The 13724-nt window shown below is 38.3% G+C and overlaps 1 protein-coding gene across 4 annotated transcripts in view; it reads left to right on the top strand.

The window, feature by feature from the left end:
• Window positions 1–13724, top strand: part of WDHD1 (WD repeat and HMG-box DNA binding protein 1) — an 85164-nt gene that overhangs the window by 8629 nt on the left and 62811 nt on the right. For all 4 annotated transcript variants that reach the window (XM_034937586.3, XM_003831693.6, XM_034937587.1 and 1 more), the window contains 5 exons: window positions 3929–4040; window positions 7056–7207; window positions 8795–8906; window positions 9148–9198; window positions 10139–10234. In XM_034937586.3, the coding sequence (XP_034793477.1) occupies window positions 3929–4040; window positions 7056–7207; window positions 8795–8906; window positions 9148–9198; window positions 10139–10234 (523 nt within the window). The remainder of the gene's footprint in view (window positions 1–3928; window positions 4041–7055; window positions 7208–8794; window positions 8907–9147; window positions 9199–10138; window positions 10235–13724) is intronic.

Here is a 13724-nt window from a genome sequence, read left to right as displayed (position 1 = left end):
CTATGAAAATACGAAATTTAGCCAGGTGTGGGTGGCACGTGCCTGTAATACTAGCTACTTGGGAGGCTGAGGCAGGAGAATCACTTGAACCTGGGAAGTGGAGGTTGCAGTGACCCGAGATGGTGCCACTGCACTCCAGCCTGAGCAACAGAGCAAGGCCCTGTTTCAAAAAGAAAAAAAAAGAATATTGATTTTTCCTACAGCACTGGAGAAAACAATAAAATTAATATGTAGTTATTTGATACAATAAAGGATAAAATCATTTAGAAGAATGTTTAGACTACTCTAAAAGCACTTCTTTCACAGGACTGCTGAACTCTATTTCCTGCCAAAGTTTGTATTTGTATTACTGTAAAAATTAAGAATTTTATCATTAGTGTTAAACTTTTCAAATAAATTTAGATAGAATCCCCACCGATGTCAGATATTTCACTTTCAGCAGAATGAACTTCCAGAAGATTTACTTTGTTTCCATGAACTGAAGAGTAAACTCAACTATTATTGGAATTAATACGGGCGATTTTCTATTTAAAACTCCTGGTGACATTGATATAATACTTTTATCATTTAACAGTTTGAAAGTTATTTTGCTGTCTATGGCCATACCACCCTGAACGCACCTGATCTCATCTGAAAGTTCTTTTGATAATGGAGACAACCCATTAACAGTCACTTCACTTTTTATGCTTGCACCAGAAAACTTGGAATGAAAAATGAACAAAATTATTTTAGAACAACTGACATTTCTTTTAATGCTGCACTGTCCAATACAGTAGCTACTAGCCACATGCAGCTATGTAGGTTTAAATCAATTAAGGTTAACTTCGTTAAAAAGTCAGTCTGTCTGTCACATTAGCCACATTTCAATTGCTCAGTACCAGGTATAGACCATTTTCATCACCTCAGAAAGTTGTTTTGGAGAGCACTGAGTTCTTAGGAAGAATCATGCTTCACAAGATATAAACTCACCTTCTGCAGGAGTAGAATCACAGTTTTTAGGCAGCCTTCTCAAGATAACTACTAACTTGAATAGATACTGATGCTTCTTTGGGACTTCTTTCTCTTCTAATTTTCCTGTGGTTGGTGTTATCACTATTGTATGACTGTAGCCCCGTGGTAAATGTCAACAAACATTTTATTCAAGTTATATTTTCATTATCAACTTTCCTGAGAAGAAGAAATTTAGTATTTAATCTTTTATTAAATATGTACTTGATATACTTTTTTAGCTCATTACCACTGAAAGGGTTGTGTTGGTTTTCATTTTTTTCCCGAAATTTCAAAAGCATAGCAATCAATAAAATTAATATGTAGTTAGTTATTTGATACAATAAAGGACAAAACCATTTAGAAAAACATTCAGACTACTCTAAAAGCTCTTTAGAAGACTGCTTAACTCTATTTTCTGCCTTTATTTCTTATTAATTCTACTATATTTCACTATAATTTTCCATTGGTCCCACCAACTGGCACCTGTAACTTTGTACGTCTCCTCTAGTGCATCTGCTGATACACCAAGAAGCCCATCGGGACTGGGTGTGGTGGCTCATGCCTATAATCCCAGCACTTTGAGAGGCCGAGGTGGGTGGATCACCTGAGGTCAGGAGTTCAAGACCAGCCTGGCCAACATGGTGGAACCCCATCTCTACTAAAAACACAAAGATTAGCTGGGTGTGGTGGCGCACGCCTGCAGTCCTAGCTACTTGGGAGGCTGAGGCAGGAGAATCACTTGAACCCGGGAGGCAGAGGTTGCAGTGAGCTGTGATAGCACCACTGCACTTCAGCCTGGGCGATAGAGTGAGACTGTGTCTCAAAAAAAAAAAAAAAAAATTCCATCGGAACAAAAACGTGAAATACTTCTCTCATCACCATTGGGACTGAAAGAAGTAGCTATCCCTAGGGTCTTATGTCTGAATCCATTCCGTTTTTTATTGAATGCCTCACATGTTGTCCCCGAAAGGATTTGTTAGTCACATTGCATCAGGAAAGGGTAGGAAAAGGGGAGATAGCTTATCACTAGTCATTTTACAGATTTAACCATGTGTTATGTGTGTTATGTTACCAAATGAGACCATGGCAGAAGCTGGAAGTACAAAGAAGAGGTCTGCCAAACCCACCCTAGCCTTTTTTTTTTTTTTTTTTTTTTTTTTTTGAGACAGTGTCGTGCTGTTTCCCAGGCTATAGTAGTGCGATCTCGGCTCACTGCATCCTCTGCTTCCTGGGTTCAAATGATTCTCATGCCTCAGCCTCTGGAGTAGCTGGGATTACAGGTGTGCACAGCACTGTGTCTGACTAATGTTTGTATTTTTAGTAGACTCAGGGTTTTGCCATGTTGGTCAGGCTCCACCCTAGCCAATTTTGATGCAACTAATACTAATATGTTTTAAAGTGAAAATTCCTGGACAATGCCAGGCCAATTGGACACATAAACCAGGAGTATCCCAGGCAAACTGAGACTTATGGTCCTCCTATCTACTCTCTATAGAAGGGAGCCTAACCACCTTACTCTGGCATTAAGGTTATTCTAAATAGGTGACCTAGACTTCATTTTCCTTTTCCTTTCCTGGCTTGTCTGCTCCAGGTAAACTCCCCCGTGCTGTATTAACTATATTTTTTTTCATGTGGTTTTCTCTGGAACTGCCCTTGTCACCAGTCTTAGCATATCTAGTCCTGCTTGTTCTTTGACTTCCCAGTGTAAATACCATCTTTCTTATGAATCTTTTTGATTTTCTCAGGTGAGAATTAATCTTTTTCTTTTGAACATCCACAGCTCTTTATATAGATTTTTTTTGCTGTTTATTATGTATTATTTTTGTATTTTATTATATACATTATATTTTGTGTTTTTATTTGCTTTTTTGTATGTGTGTAGATAGGGCACATACTAAATGAGTAAAAGCATTTGGAAGATAAGTTTAAAACAAGTTATGATAGATACAGATGGTTATTTGAAACATGTTTAGATAGTTGAGCTCATACATCTATTCATTTATTAATTCAACAAACATTTATTAAGGTTTCTGTCAGAGACTGTTTGGTGCTAGGGATACAATGGTGGACAAGGAAGATACGGTCCCTATTGTTGCAGATTATATACCCATCTTTCTTACATTCTTACAAATAAATAATTTTATGCTGGCCAAGCATGGTGACTCATGTCTGTAATCCCTTGACTTTGGGAGGTCAAGACAGGCAGATCCCTTGAGCCCAGGAGCTCAAGACCAGCCTGGGCAATGTAGGGACACCCTGTCTCTACAAAAAATAAATTAGCCAGGCATGGTGGCATGCGCCTGTAGTCCCAGCGACCTGGGGAGCTGAAGTGGGTTGATCACTTGAGCCTGGGAGGCGGAGGGTTTAGAGAGCTATAATCATGATACTGCCTAGGCAACAGAATGAGACCCTGCCTCAAAATTTTATAATTTTATGCCAAAGAAGAACTAGAGTATTAAACTCATCTTTTATTTTATAGAAGGAAATTAGCACTTTATTTTTAAAGTTTAAGTGTATAAAATGAGAAAAAATACTGGCTAATGTCTTCATTTTGTGAAAAAGCGGTAAATACAGAGGTAGCATTCCAAAAAACTAATGTATATGAAACTAGGTGACTTTTTTTTTCCTTGAGATAGAGTCTTGCTCTGTTGCCCAGGCTGGAGTGCAGTGGTGCCGTCATGGTTCACTGCAGCCTTGACCTCCCAGGCTCAAGTTATCTTCCTACTGCAGCCTCCCAAGTAGCTGGTACTACAGGTACACATAACCATGCCTGGCTAATTTTTTAATTTTTTGTAGAGACTAGGTCTCTCTGTATTATCCAGGCTAGTCTTGAACTCCTGGCCTCAAGCAATCCTCCCACCTTGTACTCCCAAAGTGCTAGCATTATAGGCATGAGACACCATGCCCGATGACTTTAATTTGTGTCTTTTCTTCACAGTTTTATTGTGACTTGTGGAAGTGATGGTGATGTGAGGATTTGGGAAGACTTGGATGATGATGATCCTAAGTTCATTAATGTTGGAGAAAAGGCATATTCATGTGCTTTGAAGGTAGTAAAAACAGTTATATCAATTGATATGAAATGATACTGGCATGTGATTTTTATGCTTGAGTGAAAAAATATTTTTGAATATAGATATACCTTTGTTTATCTCATGAAATAATATTTTTAAATGTATGATAATGCCGTAACTTGCCCTACCATTTTTTTTTTGAGATGGGGTGTGAAAAATATTTTTGAATATAGATATACCTTTTTTTAACCTCATGAAATAATATTTTAAAATGCATGATAATGCCATAACTTGCCCCACCAATTTTTTTTTTTTTTTTTTGAAATGGGATCTTGCCGTGTTGCTCAGACTGGTCTCAAACTCGGGCTCAAGCAGTCCTCCCAGTTCAGCCTCCCGGGCAGCTAGGACTGTAGGTGCATGCCACCATACCTGACCACCCCAAAATTTGTGGTTTATTAAAAGTGATTAATGGACATGAGTGGTGAACCAATTAAAATAAATGCAGGAAAATAATACTTCCAAGAAAGGTTTAAATGTTCCCTTTTTTCCTTTAAGGGAAAACTCAGTGGTGTTTTTAGCTCACTGCTATGATTTGAATGTGTTCCCCTAAAAGCATGTGTTGGAAACTTAATCCCCAACATAACAGTGGTGGGAGGTGGGGTCTACTGAGAAGTAATGAGACCATGAGGGCTCTGGCCTCATGATTGGATTGATGCCACCATCTCAGGAGTGGGTTCATCATAAAAGGGTGAGTTTGATCCTCTTGCTCTCCCTCTGGCCCTCTCTTTACCTTTCCAAGATGGGATGATGCAATAAGAAGACCCTTGCCAGATGCCAACCCCTCAATCTTGTAGTGTCCAGCCTTCAGAATCATGAGACAATAAATTTCTGTTCATTGTAAATTACCCAGTCTGTGGGATTCTTATAGCAGTACAGAACAGACTAAAACACCTACTGATTCAGATAACTTAAGGAATTGTTCTAGAAAATGGGAATGTTTAATTAACTTTCCCAATATATATTCATATGTGTTTCTGATGTTTTGTGTAACGCAAATATGGGAATGAGATGTAGGTTACTTGGAGAAAGAAGACTTATTCAGAAGGACTTTGGAAATTAATTATCTATAAACCCCTAAGCTTTTTATTTGTGATGACTTTTAACTTGAGTATATTGTGTTTAGGTAGAAAAATCTTTCCACAGAATTCATATTTTTTCCAAACCCAGGAGCATTTAAGGTAGATAAGATGATGTTTAGATATTCTTTTTAAAATGATCATATATAATTGGAAAATGCGTTCCCAGAAGAAAAAATGTAAATGACCAACATACATTAAATGTAAGCTAAATCTTACTAGTAAGCAAAGAAATGCAAATTTTAAAATTGGATTTTTTTTCCCCATAAGATTGGCAAGGATGAAAAATATTGCTAATCCCAGTAATAGTGAGGGCTTTGAGAAGTAAGTATTATCATACATAGTGGCTGGATACTTAAGTGAGAAACTTTTTTTTTTAGAGCAAATTGATACCGTGTATTAAAATTAGAATGTACACAGTCATTTCTGGCTATTTTCAAGTTTATGTGGAAAAGGATAGTAAAAGCACAATTCATAACAATAGCAAATGTCAGAAACATTTGAAGTGTCTTTCAATTGAGAAGTTAGTTTATAAATTTTGGTAGAGCCATATAATGGAATACTATGCAGCCATTATAAAAGTAGGGTATCTATTTTCATCAGAAAATATATTTATAATAAGTTGAAAATAAGTTTACAATAAGTAAAAAAAATGAGATTCAGAACAGTTAATATAGTGTAGTCTTATGTTTGTTAAAATTAATAAATACATATATATACACACACAAACACACACACGAATATAACAAAATTAAGAAGACTTAACCCCAAAATGTTAATGGAGATTAATTCATAAAATAAGGAACTCACCCTCTGCTCAGGATACTTTTTTTTTTTTTTTTTTTTTTTTTGAGACAGAGTTTCACTCTTGTTGCCTAGGCTGGAGTGCAATGGCGCAGTCTCAGCTCACTGCAACCGCCGCCTCCCGGGTTCAGGTGATTCTTCTCCCTCAGCCTCCCAAACAGCTGGCTGCCCACCACCATGCCTGGCTAATTTTTTTGTAATTTTAGTAGAGATGGGGTTTCACCATGTTGGCTAGGCTGGTCTCGAACTCCTGACCTCACGTGATCCACCCGCCTTGGCCTCCCAAAGTGCTGGGATTACAGGTGTGAACCACCACACCCAGCCGCAATACTTTCATATTGTCATTTTTTTCTGTTCAGTGAGCATGTACTGCCTTTGTATATGAAGAAGACTGTAAAGGAGGAAAAAGTAAACATGGTCTTGTATTAGTTTACTAAGGCTGGTATAACAAATTGCCACAAAGTTGGTGGCTTAAAACAACAGAAAATTATCTCACAGTTCAGAAGGCAAGAAGTCTGAAATCAAGGTGTCGTCATGGTTGGCTCTTCCCAAGGCTCTGAGGGAGAATATGTTCCATTCCTGTCTTCTGGGTTCTGGTGGTGTGGCAATCCTCAACATTCCTTGCCTTGTAGGTATATCACTGCAGTCTCTGGCATGGATTCTGCATTTAGACTTTACTCTAAAAAGACATGTGATGTGTCTTTTGTTGTGGAAACATAGGGCAGTGGCCATTGTGGCCATGCCTTCTGATGCCTTCTCCTCATTTTGAGACTAGCTCTGTTTTCTCTGAAAAGCTCTCTTGAGTCTCCTTCCTTTTTATAACACTTAGGATCCATAGAAGTACTATTCAAACATTTTTCTTACCAGAAGTAAAAGAAAAATTAGAGGCTAAAAGATAGGCTGCTTAAGGTAGAATTAATTTTTCTAAAGCTAGCAAATTTTTCTTGCTAATGCACATTCCAGCAAAGTTGTACATTTAGTGATAATTTTTCTCTTGATATGAACTAGATTTTTAAGGTTTTTTGTTTTTTACCGGATTTTTAACTATGGAGAGACTCCCAGTCATTTGGATTTGTTTTGCTAATGTTTCTTACCTTAATTTTTCTTTTAGAATGGAAAACTGGTCACTGCAGTTTCTAATAATACTATTCAAGTCCACACATTTCCTGAAGGAGTTCCAGATGGTATATTGACTCGCTTCACTACAAATGCAAACCATGTGGTCTTTAATGGGGATGGTACTAAAATTGCTGCTGGATCTAGGTAAGGCTCTTTGACATCAGAAAAGGAAATAATGTTAGAACAAAAGGCCTTGTTTATTTGTTTCAGGGTAATGTTTTCAGGACTGTGACTTAATTTTTTGTTGTTTGTTGTTTCTTCATATATTCTTTTATCTAGTAAAGGTTTTTGAGGACAAACTTGGGCTTCTTTTTGAATTGAAATATATTGCTTTGGCCGGGTGTGGTGGCTCACGCCTGTAATCCCAGCACTTTGGGAGGCCAAGGCGGGCAGATCACCTGAGCTCAGGAGTTCAAGACCAGCCTGGCCAACATGGCAAAACCCCGTCTCTACTAATACAAAAAATTAGCTGGGTGTGGTGGCGGGTGCCTGTAATCCCAGCTACTCGGGAAGCTGAGGCAGGAGAATCACTTGAACCCAGGAGGCAGAGGTTGCAGTGAGCCAAGATGGTGCCACTGCATTCCAGCCTAGGCGACAGAGTGAGACTCTGTCTCAAAAAAAGAAAAAAGGAAAGAAATATACTGCTCTGCAGATGGGCAGATGGCCTATTTTATAATACTGAAAGCATAGCTTGATGGAAAATTTAAAAAAATTATTTTAGGGCTGGCGTGGTGGCTCATGCCTGTAATCCCAGCCCTTTGGGAGGCCAAGGTGGGCAGATCACCTGAGGTCAGGAGTTCAAGACCAGCCTGGCCAACACAGTGAAACCTCGTCTCTATTAAAAATACAAAAATGAGCTGGGCATAGTAGCAGGTGCCTATAATCCCGGCTACTTGGGAGGCTGAGGCAGGAGAATTGCTTGAACCCGGGAGACAGAGGTTGCAGTGAGCTGAGATCATGCCATTGCGTTCCAGCCTGGGCAACAAGAGTGAAACTCTGTCTCAAAAAAAAAAAAAAAATTATTTTACTTAGAACTTGGGCTGTACAGTCAGAATATTTTGGAGTTTCTCTTGATGCTTCTTTGTCATAGGAAAACAATATAGTTGGTTGAATTGCTGAGGTGAAGTGAAAGGTATAGTACTTTTAAAAATGGTTGTAGCTATAATTAGATTAGCAAATAATAGAAGCTTAAGATGTAACTAAAGAAGCCATTTAGGAAGTGTTTGTATTTTAGCATAATGGGAAATCTTGACTTGTGTTTTCAACATATTTATAGAGCAAAACTAAAAGGTAAGCCATTAAATTTGGGTGCCAAATTTTATAAGTTGCCATAAAGATTTTGTGATTTTAAAATACTTGGACAGGCGTAGTGGCTCATGCCTGTAATCCCAGCACTTTGGGAGGCTGAGGTGGGCGGATCACAAGGTCGGGAGTTCAAGACCAGCCTGACCAACATGGTGAAACTCCATCTCTACTAAAAATACAAAAATTAGCTGGGCATGGTGGTGCACACCTGTAATCCCAGCTACTCGGGAGGCTGAGGCAGGAGAATCGCTTGAACCTGGGAGGCGGAGGTTGCAGTTGAGATCGCACCACTGCACTCCAGCCTGGGTGACAGAGTGAGACTCCGTCTCAAAAAAAAAAAAAAGAAAAGAAATGTTTGGATCATAGCTTTTAGGAGAGGCCTTTGTGTTAGCATTTATTCATTTGCGTTACTCTTTTTGTTCTTAGTGATTTTCTAGTCAAAATTGTGGATGTGATGGATAGCAGCCAACAGAAAACATTTCGAGGACATGATGCCCCTGTTTTAAGTCTTTCCTTTGATCCTAAGGACATCTTTCTGGTAATTATTTTTTCCTTCTCTTTTTGTGTTTTTCCTGAATATGTTTAAAAATATATTTCCTACTAACTCTCTAAAAAATTTTCTGCTAACTCAACTTTTCAACCTTTGTTTTATTCAGTAAGAGAGTTAGCAGGAAATTTCACCCAGTTGATAAAAGGGCTTTTTGATTTAATTAATTGAACCACTTTCCATGTAGTATTATGGCTATGACTATAGAGAAATGTATTGTTTATTCCTGCAGGCATCAGCTAGTTGTGATGGATCTGTCAGAGTGTGGCAAATTTCAGATCAGGTAAACTCAGCAATTTAAATTTAAAGTTTTTTGCCCATTTCTGTAATAAATTGTTATATGTCGTATTACTGGGCCAAATTAATAATTGCTTTTCTTTGGAATTTGTTTCTTTGGTACCATTAAATACTGTTTTTGTGATCAAAGTCCACAGTATTCTAGTGCCAAATAAATACATTGAAGACTAATTGCATTTTTACCTAATCACAAGGGGAATGATAATCTTATAGTTAACTTTTTAAGTTTTGTAAATGAAGGGAATAAATTCAGTTATTTTATATTTACAATGTAATGACCATGCGTTGGGCCTTGGGTTAGATGGTTGAGGATAAAAAATTATGGGTCACATTTGATTTGGAGAGTCACATATACAGTTTATTCAAATGCAGCCTAATAAAGGTTTTAAAGGAGGTACGAAATAAGGTGTTCTCCAGATTGACAGAGGGAACAGTTAAGTCTGCCCAAGGCAATCCAAGATGGCTTGGCATTTCTAGAGAGAATATGAATGTAATTGACTAGAGAAATATCCTCCACAAATATGCCTTAATATCCACAGTTCCTTCCCTTCATTCTTGAGCTATTTAAACGAAGCGACTTTGACACTTTAACATTTTATAGTAGACCATTGAAGTTTTATTTTTGTAGTCATTCTAAGAATTTCACATATTGGGGTTTTGTGTATGTGCGTATGATTATTCAATGAGTATATCATTTGTTTATTCTGCACAGAAAATACTCTAGTTATTTAAGATTTGTACTCATCATACCTTTGAAGAACTTAAAGCAGTTTAGGTATATCAGGTATTATTATAATTAAGGTGCATTAAGTTGCATTTTTCTGAGATATATATTAATTTGAAGAACCTTTAAATATATTCAGTTCTGCATATATTTTGGGGGGGATTTTCATAAAGGAAAGAAATTTTCTTTTTTTACCAATTAGACATGTGCTATTAGTTGGCCACTGCTACAAAAAAGCAACGATGTGATAAATGCAAAATCAATCTGCAGACTTGCTTGGCAGCCAAAAAGTGGGAAGGTAAGTGATTCTTATTTTTCTTTTCTTTTCTTTTTTTTTTTTTTTTATTAGAGACGGAGTCTCACTCTGTCTCCCATGCTGGAGTGCAGTGGTGCGATCTCGGCTCACTGCAACCTCTCCCTCCCAGGTTCTAGCAATTCTCCTGCCTCAGCCTCCCGAGTAGCTAGGATTACAGGTGCACACTGCCATGCCCAGCTAATTTTTTGTATTTTTAGTAGAGAGGAGGTTTCATCGTGTTGCCCAGGCTGGTCTCGAACTCCTGAGCTCAGGCAATCCACGCGCCTCAGCCTCCCAAAATGCTAGTATTACAGGCGTGAGCCACCATGCCTGGCATGATTCTTATTTTTAACCTTTGTTTTATTCAGTCCTTTTCAACTTTGAGTGTAAGAATAGTTTTTTTAATTACTTTTTTAAAATTTGGATTATAAATTTTAGAGTACCAAGCCAAATAATTAGTATTGAAATGCTTTAAGAAACATTTGAACTTTTTCAAGATTCATTTTGAAGTATAAATTTTGCATGAATGAATTAATTTTATATTTTTGTTCACATTCATGCTTAATGGAACAACTCTGGAGACAGTCTTATTATGTCCATTCTCACCGTTAGTACCTAACATTTTGGAGGTACTAACTGATACAGTTAGACAACAGAAAGATAAGAGAAATTTGAAAGGAAGAAAGAGAATGTTCATTATTTGCAAAGGAAATGTTTGTATATGAGTAAATCCCAAGAAAATCAACTGGGGAAGAAAATCATTACTACTAATAAGAAAATTTAGTAAGGTAACTGGAAGCAAAATTGTTTGTATACAGGATTGTTATACAAATACAGGATTGTTATCCTGTATACAAACAATAGCCATTTAGAAAGCATGTAGGAAAAATAATGCATTTACTTTTAAATTGAAAAAGATACAGAACAGGTTAAATGTACAAGAAATGTGAAAGACCTATATAAAGAAACTTTTAACATGCTACCAAGAGAAGTAAAAGAAGACTTAGATAAATAGAAACATATATTCTTAGAAAGGAATTATTTGATATAAATAAAGATGTCAGTTCTTCCCTAAATTAATCTATAGTTTTGATAACATTCACATATAAAACAACAGCCTATGTGTGGTGGCTCATGCCTATAATCCCAGCATTTTGGGAGGCTGAGGCAGGAGGACTGCTTGAGCTCAGGAGTTTGACACCAGCCTGGGCAACATAGCAAGACCTCGTCTCCACAAAAAAATGAAAATTAGCCAGGTGTGATGGCATATTCCTGTAGTCCCATCTACCTGGGAGGCTGAGGCAGGAGTATCACTTGAGCCCAGGAGATTAAGGCTGCAGTGGGCTATGATCTTGTCACTGTACTCCAGCCTAGGCAACAGAGCAAAACCCTGCCTTAAAAATAAAATGTCTCATCTGAAGGCTCTAAGGAAAAAAAAAAGAAAACAAAATAAAATAAAGTACCAATAAGATGTCTAGGAGGACCAAATTGAGCTGATTCTAAAGCCCATGAGGGCTTTCTGCACTACCCAGAGAAGGATCCTTATGATGTTGTTCTGGATTCCCATTGTAACTTAAAGGGAAACTTTCACAATGTCTAGAACCTCAATGTCCTGCAAATGAAGGAGGAGGATGTCCTTAAGTTCCTTGCAGGAGGAACCCACTTAGGTAGCACCAGCTTTGTCTTCCAGATGGGACAGTACATCTATAAAAGGAAAAGTGTTGGCATCTACATCATAAATCTGAAGAGGACCTGGGAGAAGCTTCTCCTGGGAGCTTGTGCCATTGTTGCTGTTGAAAACTCTTTCGATGTCAGTGTCATATCATCCAGGAATACTGGTCCGAAGGCCATGCTGAAGTTTGCTGCTGCCACTGGAGTCACTCCAATTGCTGGCTGCTTCACTCCTGGAACTTTAATTAACCAGATCCAGGCAGCCTTTTAGGAGCCACAGCTTCTTATGGTGACTAATCCCAGTGCTGATCACCAGCCTCTCACAGAGGCATCTTATGTTAACCTACCTACCATTGCTGTGTGTCACACAGATTTTCCTCTGTGCTATGTGGACACTACCATCCCATGCAACAGCAAGGGAGCTCACTCAGTGGGATTGATGTGGTGGATGCCGATCCAGGAAGTTCGCATGTGTGGCACCATTTCCTGTGGGAGGTCATGCCTGATCTCTACTTCTACAGTGTTCCTGAGGAGAATGAAAAAGAAGAGCAGCCTGCTGCTGAAAAGGCTGTGACCAAGGAGGAATTTCAGGGTGAATGGACTACTCCAGCTCCTGAGTTCGGTGCTCCTCAACCTGAGGTTGCAGACTGGTCTGATGGTGTGTAGGTGCCCTCTGTGCCTATTTAGCAGTTCCCTCCTGAAAACTGGAGTGCTCAACCTGCCACAGAAGACTGGTCTGCGGCTCCCCACTGCTCAGACCACTGAATGCATAGGAACAACCACTGAGTGATCTTAAGCTGTTCTTGCACAGGCTCTTAAGCAACATGGAGATAAGGTTGATGAAAAATAAACATTGGGTCGGGCTCGCTGGCTCATGCCCATAATCCCAGCACTTTGGGAGGCTGAGACAGGTGGATCAGTTGAGGCCACGAGTTCAAGACCAGCCTGGGCAACATGGCGAAACCCTGTCTCTACTAAAAATATAGAAATTAGCTGGGCATGGTGGCACATGCCTGTAATCCCAGCTACTTGGGAGTCTCAGGCATAAGAATTGCTTGAACCTGGGAGGCGGAGTTTGCAGTGAGCCGAGATCGCAATACTGCACTCTAGCTCAGGTGATAGAGCGAGACTGTATCTCAAAAAAAGAAAATAAACATTGGTTTCTAAAAAAAAGGGAAAGTCCATGTGGAAAATGAAAAGTTTTGAAAAAGAAAAGTGATGCAAATAATTCAGTCAGATAATAAAACATAAAGTTATGAGAATTATAAGTTTGCTATTGAGTTATGAATAGACACAGACCTGTTAAAGAGATAAATAGAACCAAATGTATATGGAAAGTTAGTGTATATAAAGGTAGAGAAAAGGAGATTTAGCAAATGTATTAGCACAAGGATATGAATACCAGGAAGTGGAGTGGGAATCTTTGAGGACCATCTTGGAAGCTTGCTTCCACATGATGAGTCTATATATAGGTATTTACTATATTATTATTTCAACTTTTCTATTCTTTTGAAATTTTTCAGGAAATAAAATTAATAAAGTAGATTGTATAAAAAGTAAATAGTTTTGCATGATACAAAATATTAGTCACAGTACAAATGACAAACTGGGGAAGAAAATTTGAAACAATAAAACAGAGCTAATTTCCATAGTGTGCAAAGTATTCTTACAAATCAATAAAAACCCATTAGAAAGATGAGCGAAGACATGAGCAGACAGTGTACATAAAAAATATACAGTTGGTAGCTGGGCACAGTGGCTCATGCCTGTAATCCCAGCACTTTGGGAGGCTGAGGCGAGTGGATCCCCTGAGGTCAGGAGT

Source organism: Pan paniscus, chromosome 15 (assembly GCF_029289425.2).
Source record: "Pan paniscus chromosome 15, NHGRI_mPanPan1-v2.0_pri, whole genome shotgun sequence".
NCBI classification, from domain to species: domain Eukaryota; kingdom Metazoa; phylum Chordata; class Mammalia; order Primates; family Hominidae; genus Pan; species Pan paniscus.
This window is presented reverse-complemented; position numbering and strand designations above follow the sequence as displayed.